We start from the raw sequence: 27,677 nt of genomic DNA, 5'->3' as shown, positions 1-27,677 counted from the left end.
ATGAAATTATTTTGATTCCAAAAATACATAGTAGTTCTATGTCCACGGAATATTGGCACAGCCTGTATAAACATTGTTATTGAATATAAAAATAATTTATCAAAACATAAAAACAAACATAAAATCGGATAAAAACTCCCGTTCATGACATAAAATACAGTGTCTCCCATTTGAAATAGAGAAAAATACATAATGTTAAAATTAATTTTATGCAACATAGATTTTTATTCATCTGGGCATGTTATCTAACTTATTGATTTCACTCTTAACCATCTTAAACTTTAATTCAATGTCATTAAAACAATCTTCGCATTTTAATTAACATTCAATGAGAATAATACAATAAACACCTGAATAGTAAACTTACTTATTAGGTAAGCTATTCATTTGCAATGAAGTGTCAGGCGTATGGTTTCTACTTGGTTCAGGAGTGAGTGAATTTGCACTAGATATGCTCGAATAGACCTCTGAAAGTGGAGCAACTCCAACTTCGCTAAGCATCTCATCCAGTTCTTTCCTATCTCCACCTGCCACCAAATGTGCCCTATCCGTCGCTTCTTTAACATCTTTTAATTCCTTTTCTCTTCTACGCCGCTCCTTTTCTTCCCTAAGGGCTTGAAGTTTTGCTTTCTTACGTTCTAATTCTGCTCTTCTATCTGACATTGCGGGTTTTGGTCTATCTGCAAAAAGTTCCATGATTTTAGCAACAAGATTTCGCTGGTAAGAGAGTGTGAGAGGGCAGGGACTAAAATACAGTGAGTCACCAGCAAGGAAAAAACAAATAGAATATCACTGCACTTGCGTTTTCCGTAAAATCAATGAAAAGTAAGCTGTGATGTAAATGTCAGTGCCGGATTAAGGAGTTAATAGAACGTTGATAACAAACTTATTTAAAAAAAAAGAACAACTTCCCAAATAGTACGTCAGTGCAGGTACCGTTAATTTAACTTCCAACAATATTCCTATTTAACTCATTGGTTCTAAGAGGTACTTACCCAACTATAATATCACAAAGAAGGTTAATATTTATCTTCGCTTATTATTAAATATAAAACTAATAAACATCAAATAATTTGTTCCAAATGGATTTTATTTCACAACGCCCGACACAACATTGACCACCATGTTTTTTTCTTGATGACGTAAAGTAACTGACAGACAGATGACAGACAAAATGCCATTGTTATTTATTTATTCTTTGGATGGGTAGTACTAGTGGTACCACCGGTAATCATGGGTTTATTTTGAGTCTTGGGTACCAACCATCAGAGCAACCATGTTCAACCTATGTAACCAGGCAACCAAGGTACCATCAAGGTACCTCTTCTTGACCACTTGCATCACTTGCATCTCCGAGAAAGCTGTAATTACGTGTAATACGTACACAAAGTTGGCTTTGGGTACGGTCACGGATGGTACGACTGGTACGACGAATCATGGATACAAGATCTATAATAATTACTACGTGCAAAGTGTGGTAAAAAAGCAGCAAATAACTTTGCATCGTCATAAAAAACAATTTTCGTACCACGATTTTTTTTTGTACCACGGGACAAGATTTTTATCTGTATACCTGCTGTATACCTTATAAGATACCCTTTGGATACCTAATCTGTGATATAACAGCTTTGTTCGGGTTCTTATTATTACCGATTCTGAACTGTCCTAGAACTCTGCCGCGCATGCGCTAATGAAATCATTTCTCCGTATTTCATTCTGCGCATGCTTATCACAGTTCTAGGACGGTTCAGAATCGGTAATAAGAAAAATCCGAAAGCTTTGTTCGGGTTCTTACTATTACCCTTGTTCATATCATATACAAGGCTATTACCGATTCTGAACCGTTCTAGAGCTCTACAACGCATACGCAAATGAAATAATGTCTTCATATTTCCTTCTGCGCATACGCATCACAGTTCTAGGACGGTTCAGAATCGGTAATAACAAGAACCCGAACAAAGCTAAAATAATTTCTACATATTTTCTTCTGCACATGCGTATCACAGTTCTAGGACGGTTCAGAATCGGTAATAAGAAAAACCCGAAGTAAGCTAACATACTTCTATACTTACTTTTTACTTTTTTACAGTCAGTTTATTATCCAAAATTATTTATTAATTTATAGATTAGCTACGATTTAAAGTTAATTATTGTTATTTTATTTGTTATGCCTATAATCAGAATAAAGAAAATTAATATATAATATTTATGGTTTATCTTTTAATTTTCATATTTTATTATCTTGATAATCTGAATAATGGTCAAATTCAAGGGGTCAAATTTACTTTAATTTGCTTTAATCCCAGACCAAGTCCCAGACAAAGATCGCAGCATTCGAAAATTAAATTTGTTATTTGCTGTGGTTATTTGTCTACGAATAGCGCTTTCAGCGCAGTCCTTGGCGCATCATAGAACGCAGCCGTAGCCAATGAACAGAAGGCGCTAAAGTTTGAAATTTGTTTTTCAATTGACATTGTTTATTTTTTTAAAAAAGGACTATGGTCATGAATCAAAAAATGTTTCAAACTGCTTTAAATAAATTTCTTCAAACCCGTCTAAAGAATTTAAGAAAATATACCTTCCATAAAGTTTATGGTTTGGTAAGTACGAAAATATCTCTGGTGTAGGTTCATAATAATTCTATTTATTTTTGATTTTTTTCCTAACAAATCACTGGTAATATTTTAAATGTGTTTATTACGTAAGAAAAGATCAAATACAATCAGATAAATATGAACTTTAATTCATGAAAAATTTTTATGAAGAGTGATAATTTTCTAAAAAATGTTTTTATTTGTTCACAAATAACGAACCCGAAACCGTTTACTTTTACTTAGGCAGTTTAAGGTTATGTCTGTGTCGTCAATATTTAATAGAAAAGGCTTAGCAAAAATTTTGCCCTCAATAATGCCTAGTAGTTATATAGTGAGATAAATTACACGATTTATATTACATATTATTATCCTCATATTTTTAGGAAGCCATAGAGACTTTAAATACATTACAGAGCAATGCCAATTATATCAAAAATGCAAAAATTAAAAACATGGCACAAACAAATATGATGGAAATGCAAAAGTTTTTGAATAAGTATGAATTTACAAAGAAAATAACATGTAATTATCTTATTTTTTCGTATATTTATAGAACGGGGGTGTCTCTATCCCAACTGGATACTTTGCAAGTAATTCATGTTTCTGGAACAAAAGGCAAAGGAACCACCTGTTCATATTGCGAAAGTATTTTGAGAAGTCACGGCTACAAGACGGGGTTTTATTCATCTCCGCACTTACTGGAAGTGAGAGAGCGTATAAGGCTTAATGGGTTGCCCATATCTCAGGCCATGTTTGCAGACTATTTCTGGAGAATATATAATGACCTAAATTCACAAAAAGTTAGTTAATTGTGTCTATTCTTATGCAAATGTTCTAAAATTTGATTTTAGAGTAATTCATTTGATATGCCCTTATATTTTCGCTTTCTAACAATAATGGCATTTCATATATTTCTTAATGAAAATGTTGATGTGGTAATACTGGAGGTGGGTATTGGTGGTGAATACGACTGCACAAACATAGTAAGGTAAATTATCTGTGGATCGTACCTATTATGTATTTATGTATAAACAATACTAAATATTACAGAAAAACTCTTGTTGCTGGAATAACACCTTTAGGTTTTGATCATACTTCTTTGTTAGGCAATACATTAGAATCAATAGCTTGGAATAAGGCTGGAATAATGAAACCAGATGCACAAATTTTTACTACAAATCAACCTGAGAATGCAATGAAAGTTTTGAAAGAAAGAAGTATAGAGAGGAAGGTAACTCATGTCTAGTTGTTTAAATATTTATTCTAAAAACTATGTTTTAGTGCACTTTAAATATAGCAGAAAACTTATATACAGATGTTCATGGTTCAAATACTCCTTTATATGTACAAACAACCAATGCAAATTTGGCATTGGCTATATCTAAAGCTTTTGTTGATTTGCGTGAGTTCACTGATGAGATATAATATGTTTTTAGATGTCACTTTTTTTCTCGCCTTGACAAATTAATCAATTGTCTTAAAAAAATTTATTAACTATACAGGGTGTTTCAAAACAAATGCGAAAAACTTCAGGGGGTGATTCCTTGTTCAAAATAAAGGGTAGTTTGCTTCATAAACGTTGGGTCAAAAGTCAACCATTAGGGAGATATCGCGGTACAAAGATGGCGGAAAAATAATGTTCTTATTTTTTATCTTGAAAACGAAAAGAGATAGACTAATGACATTTTATGGAAGCATTACTGTTATGAAAACACACTTTCTGGTAATTTTTTCACTTTTTTAAAATGAGTGGAAGGGGTTGAAATAAACTACCCCTATCATTCTTCTTAACGAAATTTAAAGAAAAATCTTATCAAACACATGCAAAAAAAATAATTTGGATAGTTTAGTTTGTTTAGAAACTTTTTTATCCCTTGTATTTTTTTTTATAAAACTCACCGATTTGAAATTAAAAAATAAAATGTAAAGCATTACATCAGGACTAAAAATATTTTAGATTAAGAATCTAGTGATAATAATGATAATAATAATAATCTAGATAATAACCTATTGCAGTAGGGTAATGTCAAATAAAACAATATTAGAAACATCCTAAAAAGTGCCAGCGGCCGACTAGATTTTTTCCTAAAAAAATTACAGCTGCCCGCTAGATTCTTTATCTAAAAATGTTTTTTGTCCTGACATGTAATGCTTTACATTTTATTTTTTAATTTCAAATCGGTGAGTTTTATCAAAAAAACACAAGAGATAAAAAAGTTTCTAAATAAACTAAACTATCAAAATTAATTTTTTTTTGCATGTGTTTGATAAGATTTTTCTTTAAATTTCATTAACAGGAATGATAGGGGTAGTTTATTTCAACCCCTTCCACTCATTTTAAAAAAGTGAAAAAATTACCAGAAAGTGTGTTTTCATAACAGTAATGCTTCCGTAAAATTTCATTAGTCTATCTCTTTTCGTTTTCAAGATAAAAAATAAAAACATTATTTTTCCGCCATCTTTGTACCGCGATATATCCCTAATGGTTGACTTTTGACCCAACGTTTATAAAGCAAACTACCCTTTATTTTCAACAAGGAATCACCCCCTGAAGTTTTTCGCATTTGTTTTGAAACACCCTGTATACAGAGAAATAAATCAAGTTGATATTTTTTATCATGACTTTATGTATGGTCTGTTCAGCGAGAGAATATCTGCTTTTGACAGATGACATCTAGAAAATTGTAGAAATGACAACCTAATGTAGATTTGAAATTAGTACTCTCACACTGTAAAGCTAGTTTCTATGAAATTTGTCGTGCATGATAATAATAATATTAATAATAAAACCTTTATTTCCTTAATTACATAAAATGTTTAGCATTGTCACACGATGATGCATGATTCATACAATTTGTTGTAGTTATTACTATTTGTTGTCATACAATTTGTTGTAGAAATTTTTAGAGTATACTAAGCATACAAACCGTGATGTTTACTATTAAAGAACAAGTCCCAGTACACTATTTGGTAACTCCCCGCGAATTATGTATTGCGCATCAGGAGTCACGAATATCATGTTTAGTCTGTAGCGAGCTTAAAAGTGGGTCCACATTAGTCACGAGCAGTGCGGGCTGAACACAAGATTGCGGCAAAAACGCAGCAAACACCACGAACGAATAAAATCTCTTAATCTCTTGTTGTGTTCGCAACATTTAATGCTTTGGTGAGCAAAATTCGCGTGTCGACTGTTCACATCGCCACTTGAGCTCACTGAGCGCAAGCACATGTGACGAAAAGAAAAAATACAATAGTATGCTCATTTAAGTGCATCGAATTTTGCCAAAAAATTTAATAAATATGCAATTACAGTATAACTTCAGTAGTCCCGGCAGATATCGTTCCGGCATTCGACCGGATTATCGAGGTGCCTGGATTACTGTAGTTACTTAAGCTTATTTCTTTAGAAAATGAAAACAGCTAATCGGTTTATCGATATTTAAATATGGATCTGATTTTTCAACTTGATGCACCCATCTGCGTTGTATACTTGTTCTTTTCATATTGTCATATTATTATCTAGAACAATAGATCTAAACTTTTTCCTGAAACGGAATCACGGCGGTGACATCACTGGAAAGCAGTAACATTTTTGGCCACATGTCGTCAAAAAACGTATTTCGTGCCTTAGCTTGAGTTTATCTAGCAATTCATAACTTGCGCTAAAAATTCTGTTTTCGTTCGAGAAATTTCTGACGAAATGGATGCGTATCATTTCGTTGTTGCATAAGCCATTGTACAGGGTGTCCCACTAAGAATAGCTCTCGACTGTATCTCGGAAAGTATTAGCCGTAGGGCTTACGGAAAAAAAATATTTATAACTAAAGGGGCTATGAGAAATCGCTGGAAATAATTTTCAAGTTTGTAAAACGGCCGCTAGAGGGCGCAACTGCTATGGAACATAAGAAAATAGATTTTTTTACGGAATTTTGCCTAGATAATTGGTACTATAAATAATAGCTTCATAATCTTCAGCAAATTTTAGATTTTTTTTGTTAGAACCATTTTCCCCTATCTGCTAAAATAAACTGGTGGGGTAAGGTTAGATCTATCTTTATTTAAATGTTAATAACTCCGGACTGGATGATCAGAATCCAATCAACGAGGGCTCGTTTAAAAGAGCGTTTCTTACTCTATATTATGCCATAAAAATAATAATAAGGTTTTGAACGTAGACGCTAGGGGGGCGCTTTCTTATTTAACAAACATAGCGCATTTTTTCAAAAAAATGAATTACGATAGTATATGATATTTTAGCTGATAGTAAAGAGTAGTAAAAGCTTAAAAAGTCAGCGAAAACCGCATCTTGATATCTTCTTTCAAACCGAAGATATTAGCAAAATTATAATAAATACTAAAAAATAAGCCTTTAATTACCTTATTTTTACAACACGGTATCAGTAGCCCTTTTTGATTATGCCCATTCTAACAAAAAAATAAGAAAGAAACATTTAGTTTATTTTAAAATCGACGAAATACCAGAATACCATAATACCAGATCTATTAATATCTAATAATTAAGATATTAATAACATTGAACAATAAACGATGATTCAGTGAAATCATGGTAGGCTTTGGAAAAAAGTTGCTTTTCACGTAATAGTATAAATGTCAAATTGTTATTAGATCAACATTTTGATAGTCTTAGCAGCGTTTTTTATCTTTTAATTGCTTTTTCAAAATGCCTTTATTATTGGAAGTTGTTAGCATTTTGAGAAAGCAATCAAAGGTTAAAAGACTATCAAAATGTTGATCTAATAACAATTTGACGTTTATACTATTACGTCAAAAGCAACTTTTTTCCAAACCAAACCAAACCAAGCCTACCATGACTTCACCGAATCATCGTTTCTTGTTCAATGTTATTAATATCGTAATTATTAGATATTAATACATCTGGTATTATGGTATTCTGGTATTTCGTCGATTTTAAAATAAACTAAATGTTTCTATCTTATTTTTTTGTTAGAATGGGCATAATAAAAAGGGCTACTGATACCGTGTTGTAAAAATAAGGTAATTAAGGGCTTATTTTTTGGTATTTATTATAATTTTGCTAATATCTTCGGTTTGAAAGAAGATACCAAGATGCGGTTTTCGCTGACTTTTTAAGCTTTTACTACTCTTTACTACCAGCTAAAATTACATATACTATCGTATTTAATTTAATTTTTTTTGAAAAGATGCGCTATGTTTGTTAAATTGTAAGAAAGCGCCCCTTAGCGTCTACATTCAAAACGTTATTATTATTATTTTAATGGTATAATATAGAGTAAGAAACGCTCTTTTAAACGAGCCCTCGTTCGTTGGATTCTGATCATCCAGTCCAGAGTTATTAACATTTAAATAAAGATAGACCTAACCTTCCCCCACCACTTTATTTTAGCAGATAGGGGAAAATGGTTCTAACAAAAAAAATCCAAAATTTATTGAAGATAATGAAGCTATTATTTATAGTACCCATTATCTAGGCAAAATTCTGTAAAAATTATATTTTCTTATTTTCCATAACAGTTGCGCCCTCTAGCGGCCGTTTTACAAACTTGAAAATAATTTCCAGCAATTTCTCATAGCTCCTTTAGTTATAAATATTTTTTTCCGTAGGCCCTACGCCTAATACTTTCCGAGATACAGCCGAGAGCTATTCTTAGTGGAACACCCTGTACAATGGTATAGTTTGCCCAACGATTCAGGGCCGATTCTGACAGCTGATATCCAGAAAATGGCAGAAATTACAATTTACCTGTGATTTAAAATGTGAGATAGAAGTGTCACTGTCACGGATCCCCGCATTTCATATAATATATTATTCTTCTCTTCTAAATTGTTTTTATTTGCCTTTAAAACAATACGTCATCGATAATGGTATTCCTACCTATTTTGAAATAAAAGTCCTTATTTTATCCCTTTTGTTCTTGTCAAACACTGCCAGATTTTGAAACCATATAATCTGTTCCGTAATTTGGCGTAATATTTTAGAGTGAAGAAACTTATGTGCTTGTTTGATTGGAACTATTATGTTTAACCCGCTCTAGAATCTAATGCAGAAATTTAGACTCAGTTCATAAACAAAATGTAAACGTTTCTGCTAGTCCAGATTGGAAAATTCTGAGATTTCGCATATGATTTTTTTGCGCCCGGATTTTAGGAGAAAATGTTTTAAAATTCCCGAATAATATCCGTGTTCGGATTACTGTAGAGCCCGTTCTAGGGAGTGTCCGGCCTATTGAAGTTATACTGTGAAGTGAAACTGAATATTTGTAAAGTGAAACTTCTTAACGCGCTCTGGGAGTAAAAATTCAAGGCCGTGACACACAAGCTAGCGAAACGGCCGTAACACAAGCGCGAGACGAACAGTGGTAAGGACCAAAGTCATCTAAATTAAATGTCAAGATTAATTGATGTCTTTGGTAAGGACAGCCTACGGCTTAGAAAAACGTAGTGAGGCGACGTCTATTTGTGAGCAGTCCACGTGTTTATCAAAAATATTGATATTTTAATACAAATTTTGTGATAGGGAGTCAAATTATTTATTAATTATTAATTTATTACTTTTTCAAACATGTCCTTCAAATCCTTCAATTTAATAGCTGTTAACTAATAATTTTTTTTAATAATAAAATATTTGTTTTTTTAATTACCAGAATTATTTAATACTTTACTATCAGAATATAAACGAAAATAAAATAAAAAAGTCTTTGACCTGACCCGGATTTGAACTCTGAATTTTCGGTTCGTGGTCGGAAACTCTACGCACTGCGCTATGGAGACATGTTCGATTTATATTCAATACTAGAATTTATAGGACTAAATTAATAAAAAAAATATAGGATCTTCTTCCGATGCGCAGTAGTAAACGCAACGGGTATCGGCAGCCAAACGGGCCGCATGCTGTTCCAGAGAGCATAGTAAAAGATATATCAAAGAGCCTTGTCTTAAAATACTTTCTCGAAAACGTTGCTAGCTCTTAGACTAGTAGGTATATAACTTAAGCCTAAAACATGCCTTGCAATTATAAAAACATTTAGTTCTTCTAGAAGTCATTATTATTCTGGAAGAAAACTCTTTGTCTTTTATGTGAACTTATGCGAACAATAAATAAATGCAGTCTGAACAACTTGCTTACGAGTACAGACAGCTAGACGTCGATAGACGAGCATCATAACGAGCCTACGAAACACGAATCAAAGCTCAAACGTATTAGAAACAAATGTAATGTGGACTATGTGGACGTTATTAATATTAATAATTTTATTCTTTTTTGCTTGACAGGCTATACATATATGTTATTCAATTACAATTTGAAATTTAATATAATGTTTTTGCCAAATATTACGATCGAACAAAAACCGACAGAATTGGCTTGGAAATGAAGATTGATATTAGTTTATACCGATCTGGTAACCGAAACTGGGTGGTCTGGATTTTAGTGTGTAAGACAGTGATGTAAACAGCTTAAATAAAGAATCAAATGTATTAAAAATAGATAAAAGTTAGGTTGATACATTTCTTCTAAGCGGTATTGCCGGATTTTGCATCAAAATTTCAAACCGCAGAAGTAGGTGTTTACGAAAAATGTTGCATCTAGGTTTGAAACTTTATTTTTAATTTCTTATTTTACCACAGCTGTAATAGATTTTTAAACGATTGTCTAACAGAAATGAGCATTATTGAATAGCTTAGATATATTCTCTTCGTTTATTATTTTATTTCTCGCACGAGCCGGCAATACTGTATGTCGCATTTTTGTCTCTCTGTCAACTGGTCGTATATTTTTATCTCTGTCGTATGACATTAAAATACAGAGCACGGAAATAAAGTGACCTGGGCTAGTATATCAAATTATATTGTGATTAACCTCAATCATCATTTCTTATGATTTTTCGATATTTAACCCGTATAGTATCGTACGATCGGGAAAAAAATTACATTTACGATATGACCAACAAGTTTTATAATCAAGTGGGCTATGAGAGTTAAAAATTCTAATATAATTTTTCATAAGAATTATTTGACATCATATGAAGCATGCTTTGTGTGATGCGCCTGACAAAAAAGTCTTGTGGGAAAGCGAATGAGGTTTTTTGATCGGTTAAACTCAAAAATCACTTGATAATAGTAATATTCTTTGATCCTACGATGCATACCATACCATTGTAAACCATTACATTCGGATCTCGGAAACTAAGAGATACAGGCTGGTTATTATTTAGGACAAAGTTAAGTGTCGATGAACCAAGTATACACAACCCGGTAATCTATTTACTAATTTGACATATCTTTGATATTCTCGGAAATATGGCGAAAACCCGAAATTTCTTTTTTTAAGTGAAACTTACGAGCTACTTTACGAGCGTCGTAACTCGGGCCCTAGTGACCTAGGTGGCTGAAACTCGGAATATAGATCATCTTGCCATGATATTTTGACGACGTTTCACGCACTATAAAAGCCCATCATCAATGGCGAAAAATCGTGCCGTAACTCGGGCCCTATGTAAGCTGGGGTGGGGGGGTTGAAACTTGGAATGTAGATTGGATCAAAGGGCCCCATCTTTTCATGATATTTTGACGACGTTTCTTTACATCTTCATCAGGGTAGGATTAACGATTTGGCCTTGAATAAAAATGTGGGTTGATTTTGGCACAATTGGGTACGGGCTACAGGATGACGCCCTCGACATTTCGAACCGATACCTCTAAATGAACGAAATCATTGGGATTTTTCTTAATTATGGGTCGATTGGCACCAAACTAGGCACGTGGATAGAGGTACCCGAATGGAGTCCTCAGACGGACAGACGGGCAGACGGACAGACAGACAAACGGAAGTAAGAAGTTTTACTTCAAATATGCGCACATAGTACATACACAATTTTTATATTTTCTTTATGATTTTATTTAATCGGTGAGAAAAAAATTACAAATACATTCTCAAATAAACTATTTTATCTTTATTTGGCAGCGATGTCAAACGTTACTTACGTTTTGTTTTTCTGGAACTATAATATCAAATTTATTTTTTAATATGGGCACATACCTACCGAGTGCTTATCGAAAGTGGCTCGCCCCTATATCTTTTTATTCTTTCAGATATAAAATCAATATTTAAATCGGGAACGATTGACATAGTTAATTAGCTTCGGTCACTTCCTGTTTCACCGGAAATTTTGTCCGTAATTTGATCCACCCTGTATCTCTTACAGTTTATGATATCCCAATCGTAATTGTTGAATATTTAACACTGGGTATATTATACAATTTATATGTTATAGGTCCCAAAACTGACAATAATAATATAATTGGAAAGTTTGATTTAGATCTGGCTAAAAAAGCAATAGATATGACCAAGTGGCCTGGAAGATATGAAATAATTCCAAGGAATAATTCGGTGTAATAAGTGATAAGTATATTTTTAAATAAATAATATACAGTAATACTACTTCACAGGTTTTACCTTGATGGAGCGCATACTTCGGAGAGTATCCTTATTTGTGTGGACTGGTTTTTATCTAAATCGATATTAAATAAGGAAAGAATATTGATATTTAATATTATTGGAGATAGAGATCCAGAAAATCTACTAGAAGTGTTGGTTAAATGCCATTTTAGTATGGCAATATTCATACCCAATATTGGACATGATAGCGACAATGCAGGTATATTTTGTTTAATCTAAGAATGTTCTGAAGTTATCAGAATGCCGTTAACTAACTTTTAAAGATTTATTGTACAGGCATTTAGTGATTTGAATCGTTGCACAAACCGCTGCTGGAACATTTTTTATGAAGAATGTTTGAAACTTCTTTTTAAAATATAATTCATCAGATTACAACCAAAATTATTATTACATATAAATGTTTGGTAAAATCAAAAGTTGTTCCGGGAAATATTAATTTATAAAGTTAATTATGACTTAATTTAGACCACATGAAAAAGCTGTTTCAGTATGAGAGAGAGAGAGAGAGAGATAGAGAGATGATTCGAGAGAGAGATGCTTTGAGAGATATATGCTTTTGAGAAATAGAGAGATGCTTTGAGAGAGAAAGAGAGAGATGCTTTTAGAGGTGGATCTAGATTAAGGTCTATGGGGGGCCTAGGGCTTTTGTTTTTTAAAAAAATAAATAAAAAGAATAAAACGTTTACATGTATTTTTCTAGAAATAAAATACATAACATAAACCACAAATTTTCTTTTTTTTCACTTTTCAAATTTTTCTTTTCACTTTTCTAAACAAAACAAAATAATATTAACCAAACAAAACTAGAGAAAGTCATTTTTACTACATTACAAGCAAATAAAAATGGATATTTAGGCAAGCGGCAAGAGTCATAATTTAGTCAAGATTCATGATTTCTCTGGGGGTGCCGAGCACGACCAGGGCCCGAATTCTGTAACTTTGAAAACGGTTGCCTTAAAGGATCTTTTGCTTATCGAACTCTCAGTGAAAATCGAAAAAACTGTGATTTTGTGCGTTATCTTGATCTTTAATGAAAATTATTCTATAATTTCAACATTTCTCTCGTATAATAAGAATAATGGCATATCCATAGAAAAATAGGTTGACATAACTCAACAATAGGTTATGAAATTCACGTAACATTGACATTTTTCATTATTTTATTCACATTTGACTATTAGATACCTGCGAAATTGCGATGCTGTCAATATGTGCTCAACGCGTATCCAGAAAACGATTCTTACGGCTAGAATATATATTCCTACGGCTAGAATACCAAAATTGACTGCTTGGCGTTCCGCTAATCGCATACTTTCGCTCACTGCTTTGAAAGCGTAACGTATTTATGTCAAAGTTACAGAATTCGGGCCCTGGGGTGGACCCGACACCCCCGGGCATTCCTGTAGTTACGCCAATAATTTTAACGCGTTTTAAAAAATATTAGAACGATACGTTGTTGTTGCTCAGCGAAATGCGACTACGTAATGTGAAGTAATCAATATTTTGTGTAATTTAAAAAAGGAGTCCATTATTCCCAAAGAGACCTGATTTATAATTCAAAAAGACTAAAGTCTTTTTTTAATAATAAATGTTGAGACCGAGTATTTTTGCTTCTTTTGGAATATTTTATGTTTTAATTTATTTCACAAAGGGCAATGGCGATTTGCTCAACGATTTTATTGTCACCCGGTATATCATATATGTATTTAATAATGATATGGAATTCAATTAATTAAAAATAATTTCTCAGATTCGCTGGACAACATTCAACCGCTAAACAATCAACTGAATCGTTGCAAAGCTAATAAAGAAATATGGGATATTCTATATCCAAATGGTACCTCACAGGTGCTTCCTTCATTTGCAAAGGCAGTACACTTTTTGGAAAATAACAAAAATAAGGAATATGACGTTTTAGTTACTGGATCAATACATCTTATTGGATCAGCAATGTCAGTTTTAGACAAGACATTGAATGGAACTCTCTAAACAAGTTAATTCTTTTAAACCTAGCTACTATGTGTGTTATAGTTCAGTACAAGGTGTACTGTGGTGATACTGTTGATACTTATATTCGGTATAATGTAAGTAAAATAATAAATGTAAGTAAAAGATTTTATATTTTTCTATATTTGATTCGAATTTAATTAAAAAAGTGTATTAAAGGCAATATATTTATAAAACACAATTTCATTGTTTCCTTAAATACTGAGGTATTTCTATGTATGAGAAAAAGTCGTCACTAGAAAAACCAGTTGATTGCTTTTGTCATACAGAAAATATTTATTTGAAATCCGAATAGAACTAAAAAATCTGCTTATGAATTTGAATATTAAACACCTGTTCATTTCAATACGTTTGAAAATACTTTCTATTAAGGCCCCCACAGACTTCGTTCAAATTTGCTCGCGATTATAATCGTCATTTTAATCCTGGAACTCTCTCCCCGGCTATTCAGGAGATTGTACAGTGGAAAAGCTATATGAATAGCTATATAATTTCTAACTAGTCGTAGTAACTAAACAAGTCGTTGTAATTTTCCCTACAACTTGTAAATTTTTAAGTGTAAGTTAGAAACACTTACATTTTTGGTAAAAATAAGTGGAATTGAGTTTGTGTTCGACAGTGGTCGCGTTATTAGAACTCTGAATTCAAAAATCGATATCTCGAAATCCATTAGAAATAATTGATTGTAGTTTTTTTCATAAATTTTCTTAATATTTCTACTATATTTTCTTCGCAGACAGTATGTGAAAATCTTTATAAATACGAAAGTTACAGGATTGCTGAAAATTACTATGCGCTAAAAGTAAATGGATGAGTTTTTTAAAATTTTTGATTGGAAAAAAACAAGCCTATCAAATTTTTCTTATTTAAACATCTTGTAAAAGTTCTGAACTTCAAAATAAAAGTTTCAATATCTAAAGTGATTCTTAAGTTATCGCGTATTATGTGTTAAAAAGTTGAGTTTTTAAATTATCGCGATTACTGACGTTTTCTCATATGAATACCCTAACGATATCCTTATAAATACCATTTCAGATGCTGAGAGACATACCTAAATATTTTTATCTAGTTATCTTTTAGAAAAAAGTCTTAAACATAAGCGGTTTGCGATCGGGATTTTACTTTACTTGAGAGGGAAAGGCGTACTGGAGAAATGTGGCAACGCCGCAACAGCACACCGTCGCATTTCTCTCACTCCGACTTAATAAGATCCCTATGCGATTTACTTACGATTACTTTACTTCCACACATGTAAATACCGACCCAAAAGTAACAGTTGCCAACACGGTATAATGGACAACGTCTGTTGTTCCCCTTACTTAGCCTTTCTTTGTGATATATCCATGTTAAAAGAATTAACACAATTTCCGCCACGATCCGCACCTACCGGCATCCGACAAAATATCATTCAAAAGTATATTGAACGGAAATGTCACGTGTCACGATGCGATACGTGCCGGACAGTGTGAAAGGTATCTTCTAGCTCGGAAAACCGGTATTATTTTTCTTCTAGATTTCTTATTATTTATTCAGTACCATCTCTCTTTAAAAATTCGTATCACTTTGATAATAAAAGTGGACGTAAAATTGCAGAAAACTAGAGTAAATAAAACTAACTTCTGAAAATCTCTATAGATTACAATAATTCTTGTAGGAAATGGCAATACATGGTAGTGATGTAAACTTTAGTTACTCGTTACTTTGGTACTTAGTATCGTTACTTTATAATCGTTGTTTTGTGTACAGGTTGAAAGACTTGGGCTTGACTTGGAACTTCGTTACTTATTGTGAGCGGCGATCTTCGTTACGTGCTCGGTTTAACCTATAAGGGGTTTCTACTTTCTTCTAGTGTAAGGGCTTAATAGGATAATTTCAATACTCGATATTCAAGTACTGAATAATATGTATAATCATTTTATAATGATATGTTATCAGTATGTATGTATTAATAAAATTAAAAATAAAAGAAAACAAATCAAACAAAGAAAATATGTGTATAATAAGTATTTAATTTTTTTTCTCTGTATTTTACATTAATAATTATGCAAAAACTAAAGAGTAAAAATAAAAAATGTATATATTTTTGATAAAATGTAAAAATATTTAAAAAATGTCTTAAAAAACTGTATTCCTATGTGACGGATTCATCTCTTCAAAAAAGTCCTTTGGATTAACGCAGCAGTGTTTACTAAAAATTACTATTTTTATTTTATAGTTTTTCTTACAGTGTAAGTGGCGAAATTATGGCGAGCAACTATAAATCAAAAAATAAAATCTACCACTAAATAATATCTTATATTACTTATTTCAACTAAAATTGAAAAAACGTGCGGAATTACCTAAATAAAAAGCGACAATAAACGGCAAAGGGACAGACCGCCGCCGGGTCGGGATGAGCCAATCATAATAATTGTAATAAAAATATCACACATTTGCCATCCAAAAAACAGGCCGGCGCACAATGGATCGAAGCATAGGAAAATAGGGACATTGACTTATTTCGAAATTAATACTTTTATTTTACTGTTTTTTATGTACGACTTCAATAAATACAACAAAAATCTAAATTAATATGGCATTTTGTACCATATAGTTTACAAAACATACAGGGTGTCTCAAAAAAAGAACTAATATTTAAACAAAAAAGAAAACAAAAATATTATAACAAAAAAGAAATTGCTTTCTCTGTTAAATCTAAATTAATATGGCCTTTTGTACCAGATATTTTAAAAAATATACAGGGTGTCTTTCAAAAAGAGCTCATCTATAAACAAAAAAGAAAACAAAACATTATAACATATGAGAAATTACTTTCTCTGTTAAATCTAAATTAATATGGCCTTTTGTACCAAATAGTTAACAAAATATACAGGGTGACTCGCAAAAGAACTAATCTCTAAATAAAAAAGAAAACAAATATATTATAACAAAAGAGATATTGCTTTCTCTGTTAAATCGCTATGAATTTTATCACAGCTACGCATATCAGTTATATATGGATCGGAAGACAACAAAAGATTATGTAAAATGTCTTCATTTGCAAAAGTTCTGTTAGACCTTCTTGAACGGGATTCTCTATATTTCCGAAAGTATTTATTCCTAGACTCTGAGGCCTCTTCAGACAGATGCCCTATCGGAAACCAAAAATTGCTGATGATTTTTGCTCCGTGTATCAAAATTTTGTGTAGAGAAGATGGCATGTAATACCATCCATAAAGGTTAACTCTTCTGCAGTCTCTTTTGCAAATTTATTAAACTTTTCGGCATTTATTTTTTTTCCTGAAACCAAAACTTGGAGTAATGTATATATAGTCTTTCCAGCAATCAATTCATCGATTCCTGTAATTTGTTATGACTTTTCGAAGTTTCGGAAAAATCTTCTCCCAGTGTTTCCATCGTTTGCCCCATCCCTGTTTAACGACATCGACTATCAAACCCATTTCCTCCCTAAATCTAAAATAAAATTGCAAATATATTCTGCAAAGCAACGCGTGATGCGCGTCCACGGCAAACTCGACAAATTGCCGAATAGGTACCGAATACCAAAACGAAAACATTTCTGGGCCTTTCAACCTATATGCCTTATGTATTGTAGTGTAATTCAGTCCCACTCCAATGTTCTTCGACGAATATAGTTACCAATATCGGCAAATTACAAATTGTTTGATGGTGCACTGTGCGTGCATTGCATAAATTCAAGGATTTTGATATTAAAAACATTATATTTTTTGCAGTGGCACTTTGGGGCAGCCAATTTTTTTATGATATGTGCGAGTAAAGGTGGCTCTTTACATTGCACGTAATATCTCCACTTACATCCGCTTACATTTTTTTGTAATTCAAGAAAACTTTATAAACAAATGAGTTTTTCACTTCTGGTGTGACTTTTTTTTAAATTTAACAATCCAATACTATAGCCCAAGAACGTTTCTAATAAGTCGTTATATATAACAAACGAATATCTTTTACATCCATTTTAAAATTACAATCAAATGTAAGACTCTTTATCTACCAATTTGAATGATTTTTCAATTTACTTCAATTGGTGCTCATATGCTCAATATGTAAATAACAAACAGACATACTGTATATGTTTTACAAGACTAGAATATCTCTTTAACACAAATATGTAAAAAAATATTTAAATTTGGAACTCTTCAAAAACAGCCAATGTCCCTATCTTCTTATACTTCGATCCATTGTGCGGCGCCGGCGTCAAGTCAACACTTTAAACATAAACATATTGGTAACAACTAGACCTACATACATCGAAGTAAGGAATACTTCAGTATCGAGTCCTCGGTTCGTGCATTTCCAGAGATTACGATTACTGCCAGCGCAAAAGTAACGAGTCCTAAATTCAAACGGTAAGCGTTACTTCGAGTCCTCGTAAAGTAACTGTTACCAAAGTAAGTAAACCGCCGAGTAGCGACAGTCCCATTTTCAATTTTCTTTGCGGCTGCGCGAAATAAGTAGGTTATCTATCATTTGAAGAAGCGAAGTTGCCACTGTTGCCATTTATCAAATATCTCTATATACTTTATTTCAAGTATACCTCAGGCAACGAATCGTTTTTTTTTAGTTATTTATTAGCTGTAAGATATTTTATACATTCAAATCTAGAAATAAGGATAAAACAAAAAAAAAAATATGTATAAAACTTGTAACGATTACTTAGAATTTTTACATCACTAATACATGAGGGATATTATTCACTGGGTACTTAAATAAAAGAGAATACTTTAGAAGAAAATTTATTACAATGGGAGAGAAAATACATGTCATTTCAGTAAAAAACAAAGAATATAAAAAAAAGTTTAGACATAAAGGCCTAAAATTTATTAGATTTACAAACATAAATAAATAAATTTTGTCATCTATAAAAATCATGCTCAATTTTCGTCATAAAAATGCCCTTTTTTCAGAACACAAATAGAATGTGCTATAATTAATAATAAACAAAGAAAACATTTGATCCCTTATGTCATTAAAAACATGTTTTATTTGATTTTGTCAAACGATAACTTGCTTTTTCACTTATTAAAAAATAACACGGTCACCAGTTTACAGATTATGGCATCAACTTAAATGCTCTTATATTAAAAAGTAATCTAATAAATAATTAATTAAACCTAATATACAATACAACGGTACACTGCAAACGCATTTATCTCTAAAATTATATCAGAAAATGTACCCTGTTTATTATAACTGCTTTTTTCATAATATGATTTTGAAATACATTTCGAGACAGTTGTATATATATTTTTCTTTTCTTTTAAAGATAAAGCGGTCGGAATGTCAACGTTGGAAAACCAATCGAACCTCGGGAAAGCTCGTCTTTTTCCGGCAGAACCCGGTGTGTAAACGACACGCTCTTTTCCCGTAATTTTGTTGGTCATCGGCACAACATAATCTTACCGATCAACTACTCCGTTTTTATTTTAAACTACGAAAAAAACACGGATATTTATATAAGGGTAGGTAAAGGTATGCTACTAAAATAAAAACGGCGTTGGATCGGTTGATTACAACTATGCATCGGCGAGTTTTTTAGTCGTTTTGTTCTCATTCGCTTTGATGTTGACAAAAGTAACAAATAGCAGATATTAAGTCCTATAAATCCCGACAGAATATGTGATGTATTGTTACTCTTTTTGATTTCGATCTTAACGGGAAACAACATTCTTGATCACACAAAAATTCCCACCGACATAGCTGTGGTTCAGCCACGAAAAAAACGTCGAGCTTTCACGGAACTACTTTTCTAAAGTTTTTCTCCGATTTTTTCTTGGTGATTTATCCATATTACGAAAAATACTTAATTTCTGGACCATCACAGAAAAAATGATACATAAGTTATGTAACATTTATCACTACACATCTATTCTATTGCTATGTTTCCATAGTTAAAAGCTCCTAAATTTAATGGATTCTTAATGTGGGTAATGGTTTATTAAATTAGATTGGCCAGGTTGCCTAGCTTGAGGGGCTTGGGGGTTTCCCAGGTGAAGCCGGAACGTCCGAAGTGGCCGTAAGTGCTGGTTTTTTGGTAGATGGGATGACGGAGGTTCAGCTCCCTAAAAAATAAATATGAACGTTAGATCAGAACTTCAATGATTAAGCGATGGTATATTCTTTGTTTTATTTTTCAGAATGTAATCTTTTCAATGACGGCGAATGTCTGAATATTCCGGGTGCGTCTCGAAAGTGGCTCACCCCTATAACTTTTTTATTTTTTTTTTTCAGATAAAAAAACCAGATTTGGTATATGACCTAAATTAGGATTGATTGACGTATTCAATTGTTTTTGGCAACTTCCTGTTTCAGTGAAAATGACTACAACTTTTGATTTTTAAATGGCATCCTCGGTATAGTTCTACTTTATTCGATAGAAACACACTCTGAAGAGAATGACATCAAATGTCAGCTTTTGGCATTTATGCTTGAAAACAAATCGTATTTTGAATTTCAATCTAGAGTGCCATGGCATGGCTGTGTTAAAACACTAACTTTTCATCTAGGAGCCTTGGAAAAATAGTTTTGATCTAATGTTGTTCGCGTCTTGCCCTGGACGGTTAAAAGATGTCTAAATCATATTTTTAATCATATATCAATTTTTTCAAATGGGACAAGGGTGGCTCATTAGAATATTTGGAAAAAGCATTTTTTACAAATAATTTGGTACCACATAGTTGGTATTTCGAGTCAAATTGTCGTTATGAACCGCATGTTACAATTTCAAATAATCCATATGCGAGAATGTCAAAAGTTGACATATCATATCATTCTATTCCGTGTCATTTTCTATTGAATAAAGTAGAAATATACCGAGGGTGCCATTTAAAAATCAAAAGTTGTAGTCATTTCCGGTGAAACAGGAAGTTACCAAAAACAATTGAATACGTCAATCAATCCTAATTTATGTCATATATACTAACATATCAAATAATGTTTTTTTATTTGAAAAAATAAAAAAGTTGTAGGGGCGAGCCTTTTTTGAGACGCACCCAGTATTTAGAGAACCTGAGAGATTTTGATGAACCTGAGTGATAAATTAAGATAATATTGCAGTAAAATATAAAATAATATCATAAAATTGTATGAAGATTGATGGTTCGTAATAATACAAATATTCTAAACCTAATCATTAAGTAATCTTAATGATTAGTTATAAAAAGCATAACTTACTTGACAATTTTTCCTGGTCTTAAGTCGAAGTTATTGTGAACGATTTCCAAAAGTTGTTTTTGATTAAGCTTTGAAGTTCCATAATCGAATACTGAAATTGAAAGGGGTTCGGCCAAGCCGATGGCGTAGGAGACTTGTACGAGGCAGCGGCGGCACACTCCGGCTTTTACAAGGGATTTGGCCACCCAACGAGCGGCGTAAGCAGCGGATCTAAAAAGAAATTAATATATAGAAACTTGGCCTTCAAAAACACAGATTCACATTTAATTTTTATTAGTTTATATAAGAATAATAATTATAATTATAGAGGGTGTCACAATATTACGTGGACATAGAACTAGCATTTTTGGAATCAAAATAAGTTCATTGGACACAATTTACTTCTAGAGAAAAGTGCTTCTTTTGTCCGTCAGAGGGCATGAAATTTTAAAAAAATAAACACAATTTTTAAATATATTAAGAACCGTTATTTCAATTTGAATGAGATTTGCCTATGTTTTGCTAAGTGCTTTAACATTTGACTTTGTCAAAAAACAAGAAAAAGTACGGGAAGGGTGAAAAATACCCCCATCCCGACATAAAATTTAATACAAATATTTTCCAACTCGTAACACACGGTATAATACATACCAATTTGAATGCAAAAAAGAAACATTCTCAACATAGCCGTTTTCTAAGAAAGGCGAAGAAATAGTCAGTAAATAATTATTCAATATCATTAAAGTTACTAACTTGTTCTCTTTTCAACGAAATATATCACAAGTTGATATTGGTAAATTACCTGTCCACTTTGGTAAAATCTTTTCCTGAAAAAGCGCCACCTCCATGGGCTCCCCAGCCGCCATAAGTATCGACAATAATTTTTCTCCCTGTCAAACCTGCATCACTCTGTAAATAAAAATAAAATTTAAACGTTAAAAATTTAGCATCTCTGAAAACTATATACCCTGTATATAGTTTTCAGAAGTTTTTAATGCCACTTTTTAACAATTATCACGGGTTTGAGTAAATAAAATTTAAATTAAACTCACAAGATAGTAATAATTACTTTGAAAATAGACGCTTTAAACACTTTTCGGTATTTTTTCAATGAGGGCGGTTTAAATTTTGAAAGATTTTATCACAGATCTTATAATTTTTGAAGATTCTGTCTTTGACAGAAGTTCTTGTTTGCGGATGTTCCTAGCAACCGCTACAGCAGCGCCAGATCGCGTACAACGGTCGCGACCTAAATTAATTATATATTTTGACAGACATTCCAATCTAAATTTATTTCTTTTCTCTGTGGACTTTAATTTTCTATTACGAGTTTTTTACTTTTTACACTCAACATTTTTAGGATCTAATTCACTTAAAATTTCATTGTTTTAAGGCTATTTCCAAGTATACTTCCTTAATATACTTTCCACTTTCTTCCAGTTCAACCAGAGGTTTGATTTAACTTCTACATCAAATTCTAAACATATTTTGCATATAACTTCAATCAATTTTAAAATATTTTTTTCAATTAGAAGTATGTCAAAATGATATGTATAGAGATGTTTAAAAATTTTATCAGCGTTATTTTCATACATTTAAGTTGCTTGTCTTTTAGAAAATGTATTACACTACTCACAAAAATGAAGAACACTATAAAAAATCAATTCTTACACGTACCTTTCTCCAAATTTGTCCCATTTAAAAAAAAAACGGGATTATTACTTATACCGGGTGATTCACAAAAGTGGATCACCCCTATAATCTTTTTATTTTATATTTTTTTCAGATAAAAAAACGAGATTTTGTACGTTAGTATAAGCTTTGGTATAAGACATAAATCGGGAATGATTGACGTATTCAACTGATTTCGGTCACTTCCTGTTTCACCGGAAATGACTACAATTTTGATTTTTAAATGACACCCTAGGTATTTTTTACTTTATAGACACATATTACAATAGAAAATGACAGTCTGAGTAGAATGACATCATATGTCATGATTAATATGGTTGATTAAAAATTAGAGTGTTTTTAACACAGCCATGGCACTAATAGATGCATGTTTGTTTAGACTGAAATTTAAAATACGATTTTTTATGCGAAACTTTCAAAAGTTGACACATGATATGTCATTCTATTCAGACTGTCGTTTTCTATCGAATAAAGCAAAATATACCAAGGGTGTCATTTGTTGTGATGAAAAGTTGTAGTCATTTCCGGTGAAACAAAGTGACTGAAAACAATTGAATATACCAATCAATCCTAATTTATGCTTAGACCAAATTTCAGTTTTTTATCTGAAATAAAAAGTTTTAGAGGTGAGCCGCTTTTGAAAAACACCAGGTACTGATAAAGTCTGAATTATAAAAATGTTTTTTTTTCTAAGATACAGATGGATAAAAAATGGTATAATATATATTGATAGATAATTAAATTTTATATCTGATGCTTTCAGCACGTACAAATTTAACGTTCCATTTAAATTAAATAAGTTATTGTGCTATATTTAAAGCTAGTAATTATTTTGAATTATTTTTAAACACACTGTATAAGCTGGTATTACTTTTATTATTGCCCAACTCACCACAATATTTAGTTAATAAACAAACTTCAGTATGTATCTAGTTCAGCATTAATATTATTAGCGCATTTTCACAAAATTGTAAACATTTCAAAAAGCAGTAAGATTCAACTGAAGTAAACCTGACTGAAATTTACCTTTGTTTTAATCGTAGAAATTAAAAATAATATAATGTAAACAGCTGTTCTATTAGAAGAAAAATAAAACTTTTAAGGTTTTTTATTTATTTGAGATACTCTGTACTCTGTACCTTTTGAATACAATTTTAAATTGTCGCTTTAGTAGACCTTTAACGACTTCAATACTCAAATTTTTTAAAATATTGTCAAGGTGTATTACTGGTTGCATAACTGCATACTGCAAAAAAAAAATTGTGCATTGAGGAACCTGGCGCATTCGCCAGAAAGTAAAGAAAATTATAGAATTCTTTAGAAAAATCTAGAAACAACCGCCAGGAGGTATATAAGGCCCGCGCTTTGACAGTTGGACAAGTTTAAAGTTTGAAGTCTGAAGTCTGAAGATAGTCTGAAGTCTGAAGTTTGAAAATACCGCGAAATACCGTTAGAGTAATAGTAGTTGCATAAGTTGTGTTGTAAATAGTATAAGTTGTGTGTACAGAGTGAAACAAATAAATTCGTTAAGTATTTTATCGTGAGTTTAAATAGTGGACCCACGGAATCCGTAACAATTGGTGTCGGAAGTGCGATTCAAGAAGATGTTAAGAAGAAATTAAGTGGATTGGAAGATTTTTAGACCGGATTAGAGTATTTTTATGGTTGGTACAAGGGAACAAGCGAAGAAAATGGAGGAAGTAAGCAAACTATTAGGCGATTTTATGGAGAATATGAGAAGGGAGAAAGCAGAAGAACAAGAAAGACTCCGTAAAGAACGAGAAGAGCGAGCCCGATTAGAAAGAGAAAAGGAAGAGGAAAAACTACGAAGTCAACAAGAACAGGACCGGCTTGAGAACATTTTCGAAGATTTGAAAGTTCAACGACAACAAGACAAAGAAGAAGAACAGGACCGGCTTGAGAAAATTTTAGAAGATATGAAAATTCAACGACAACAAGACAAAGAAGAAGAACAGGACCGGCTTGAGAAAATTTTAGGCAATTTAGAAAGTCGTCAGAAGAATGAATGGAGGGAAATTTTAGAAGATATAGAAACGCGCCGCCAAAAAGAAAGACAAGAAGATCAGGACCGTCTTAAGAAAACTTTAGAAAATCAGGGATTTCGACTACAGAAGAATTTTGAAGACCTAGAAAAACGAGAGGAGAACCATTTCCAAGAAGTCGTAGAAGATCTGGAGGAACGCCTTCAGCAGAAAATGGAAAAATTAGAGATGGACCTACAGAAGACCAAGGTACAAGCAAGGACACCTGGCGTCTCTGGAACAGCGAACCTTAAGGCCCCGACCTACGATGGACAAACGACATGGACAATGTACCACCGTCAGTTTGAAGCAGCCGCCGCTGCCAACGGATGGACTGACCAGGAGAAAGCAGCGGCACTTGTCATCGCGCTGCGTGGCCCTGCCCTGGAACTGTTGCAAACTATTCCTGCAGCCCAACAGCAGGAATACCAAACTTTGGTCGCTGCACTCGACAGAAGATATGGCGACCAACATCGACGCCAACTTTACCAGGCCCAGATCAAGTCACGCCTGCAGAGGTCCGGAGAGAGTCTGCAGGAATTTGAAGCAGACTTACGTCGGCTGGTACACCTAGCGTATTCTGAAGCACCCGAAGGATTTAGGGAGGAACTCGCTGCTCAGTGCTTTATCAGCGGACTGAGGGACAACGAATTACAGAGGGCGCTGCAAATATCCCGATTTTCTACCAGCAGCGAAGCACTGGTCAGGGCGCTGGAAATCGAAGCTGCTTTTAGCGCCATCCCTAGAGCGAAGATAAGATCGGTAACGGTAGAGGAACAGCCCGAGAGTACCCACAGAAGTTTGGAGGAGCTGTGTAGAAAATTCGACAAACTATGTGAGCTACTAATAAACAAGGGAGTCAACAATAACCAGACAGAGAACCAGAGAAGATCCCAGGACATAAGGTGCTATGGATGCGGCAGGAATGGCCACATCAAACGGGATTGCCGCGTCCAAATGCGATTCCGTTTACCATCGAGAGAACATAGGCACCAGGAAATCAACACTAATGAGCGAGTATTGGCTGAAGAAAACAGAGCCCCTAGGATGTTTTCCGTTAGGAGTCTAGGAAAAACCGCTGACAGTTTGGTGATCAACGGGAAGGTCAATGGTAGAAGAATTCGAATGACTGTGGACACAGGCGCTATGGTATCGTTGGTGCGGAATAACTCAGTGCAAGGATTGAAGATGATGCCTCTTAGAAGAAGAGTGTATTTACGTACAGTTACGGGGGAAATGGCCGTTGTACGGGGAGAGGCTTTCATGGAATTGGAGTTAGGGAATTTGAAGTTTCGGCATAGCGTTTTAGTGGCAGACATTGAAGATGATTTTATCATGGGTATGGATGTGATCAGTCAACATGGTTTTTCGTTTGATCACCATAGAAACATCCTGAAAATCGGAAATGAGGAATTTTCTGTATCTAAAGAGAAGAGACCAGGAAATATGGAAGAAAGATCATCGAAAATTGTGATGATACCTGGTGATACCAAGAAGACTGTGTTCGGGAAACTAGAGAAAACCGTTGGGTGCCGTGTAGGACGGGTACAAATTATCGACAACGACCTAGATCGACGACGAGCTACCTTGGACAAGAAAATGAAACATCGCGAAAGCACTACCAGAATAAGGAATTTTAAGCTTAGAACTGACGAACCATGGACGACGATACAATTGAGGAAAGATCAAATGGAAGATCCAGACATCGGAGCAATACTACGGCTCAGGGAAGGTAACGGCGAGAGACCACCGTGGCAGGATATTGCGGACAGAGGGCTCGTTTTCAAAGCTCTCTGGGCTCAGTGGAATTCACTGGTTATTGAGAATGGATTGTTAAAGCGCACGTGGGAAAGTGCGGATGGCAGGACAGTAACAACTCAGTACAGTAACAACTCAGTTACTGGTACCAAGGAAGAAAGTTACCCAGGTATTGGAAGAAATTCACGGTGCTAAAACTGGAGTCCATCTTGGGGTAAACAAGACCTTGAGCAAGCTGAGAGATCGCTTTTACTGGGTGGATTATTGCGAAGATGTTAAGAAATGGTGTCAACGTTGTAAGATTTGCGCAACTAGACAAGGACCAAGTACTCGATCTGGAGGAAAAATGGAACAAGATAACGTTGGACTGTCGTTCGAAAAAATCGTTAGGAAGGAAAGATTATTGGGAATTCATAAGGCCGTGAGAAGTAAGATTACGCTAGCCAGTGACCGGATGAAAGCTCGTTACGACCTCAGAGCTAATTCTACGGGATTTCAACAGGACGATAGGGTATGGTTGTATAACCCACAGCGCAAGAAAGGAAGGTCCCCAAAGTTAACTCCAGCATGGGAAGGTCCTTATACAGTCATCAAGAGGATAAATGATGTTGTGTATCGGATTCAACGCAGTCCTAGAAGTAAGATGAAAGTAGTGCATCTGGATCGATTGAAGAGATACCAGACAGGAAACCTTGATCGGGACGATCAAATTTGAGAAGGGGGCAATGTCAAGGTGTATTACTGGTTGCATAACTGCATACTGCAAAAAAATCGTGCATTGAGGAACCTGGCGCATTCGCCAGAAAGTATTTTAGAATTCTTTAGAAAAATCTAGAAACAACCGCCAGGGGGTATACAAGGCCCGCGCTTTGACAGTTGGACGTTTTGAAGTTTAAAGTTTGAAGTCTGAAGATAGTCTGAAGTCTGAAGTTTGAAAATACCGCGAAATACCGTTAG

At 33.4% G+C, this 27,677-nt stretch overlaps 3 protein-coding genes across 23 annotated transcripts in view; 1 reads left to right on the top strand and 2 right to left on the bottom strand.

Annotated features, from left to right (window-relative positions):
- Positions 1-1,142, bottom strand: part of LOC115880569 (cytoplasmic dynein 1 intermediate chain) — a 41,686-nt gene extending 40,544 nt beyond the window's left edge. For 10 of the 19 annotated variants that reach the window (XM_030897810.1, XM_030897815.1, XM_030897812.1 and 7 more), the window contains exon 1: positions 368-797. In XM_030897810.1, coding sequence (XP_030753670.1) covers positions 368-696 — 329 coding nt within the window. In that variant the 5' untranslated portion in view covers positions 697-797. Of the gene's footprint in view, positions 1-367; positions 799-995 lie in introns of those variants that run through there. The other 9 variants (XM_030897804.1, XM_030897806.1, XM_030897805.1 and 6 more) reach the window with 3 other exon arrangements.
- Positions 1,143-2,456: 1,314 nt separating this feature from the next.
- LOC115880567 (folylpolyglutamate synthase, mitochondrial) lies at positions 2,457-14,165 on the top strand. 2 transcript variants are annotated; one of them, XM_030897799.1, is made up of 9 exons: positions 2,457-2,600; positions 2,978-3,090; positions 3,148-3,394; positions 3,446-3,582; positions 3,645-3,825; positions 3,876-3,996; positions 11,867-11,984; positions 12,042-12,250; positions 13,802-14,165. In XM_030897799.1, the coding sequence occupies exons 1-9, from the start codon at positions 2,499-2,501 to the stop codon at positions 14,038-14,040; spliced, it is 1,467 nt and encodes a 488-aa protein (XP_030753659.1). In that variant the 5' UTR covers positions 2,457-2,498; the 3' UTR covers positions 14,041-14,165. The 2 variants fall into 2 exon arrangements, with proteins under 2 accessions (XP_030753659.1, XP_030753660.1); XM_030897800.1 differs by lacking the exon at positions 2,457-2,600 and adding an exon at positions 2,688-2,925.
- Positions 14,166-18,798: 4,633 nt separating this feature from the next.
- Positions 18,799-27,677, bottom strand: part of LOC115880568 (S-adenosylmethionine synthase) — a 50,633-nt gene continuing 41,754 nt past the window's right edge. For both annotated transcript variants that reach the window (XM_030897803.1, XM_030897801.1), the window contains exons 8-10: positions 22,031-22,137; positions 21,250-21,459; positions 18,799-20,138 (exon numbers count right to left, since the gene is read on the bottom strand). In XM_030897803.1, the coding sequence (XP_030753663.1) occupies positions 20,015-20,138; positions 21,250-21,459; positions 22,031-22,137 (441 nt within the window). In that variant the 3' untranslated portion in view covers positions 18,799-20,014. The remainder of the gene's footprint in view (positions 20,139-21,249; positions 21,460-22,030; positions 22,138-27,677) is intronic.

The sequence above is a fragment of the Sitophilus oryzae genome, unplaced genomic scaffold, assembly GCF_002938485.1.
Source record: "Sitophilus oryzae breed Bouriz unplaced genomic scaffold, Soryzae_2.0 scaffold_1637_pilon_pilon, whole genome shotgun sequence".
In the NCBI taxonomy this organism is placed as follows: Eukaryota; Metazoa; Arthropoda; class Insecta; order Coleoptera; family Curculionidae; genus Sitophilus; species Sitophilus oryzae.
The sequence above is the reverse complement of the archived record's forward strand: the minus strand, read 5'-3'. Positions and strand labels throughout refer to the sequence as shown.

Bases quoted from the DNA above. Each gene is read 5' to 3' on its own strand.
- LOC115880567 (XM_030897799.1), top strand. From the start codon at position 2,499: ATGGTCATGAATCAAAAAATGTTTCAAACTGCTTTAAATAAATTTCTT. The intron at 3,395-3,445 runs GTTAGTTAATTG...ATTTGATTTTAG, and splicing joins ATGACCTAAATTCACAAAAA to AGTAATTCATTTGATATGCC. The intron at 3,583-3,644 runs GTAAATTATCTG...TAAATATTACAG, and splicing joins GACTGCACAAACATAGTAAG to AAAAACTCTTGTTGCTGGAA.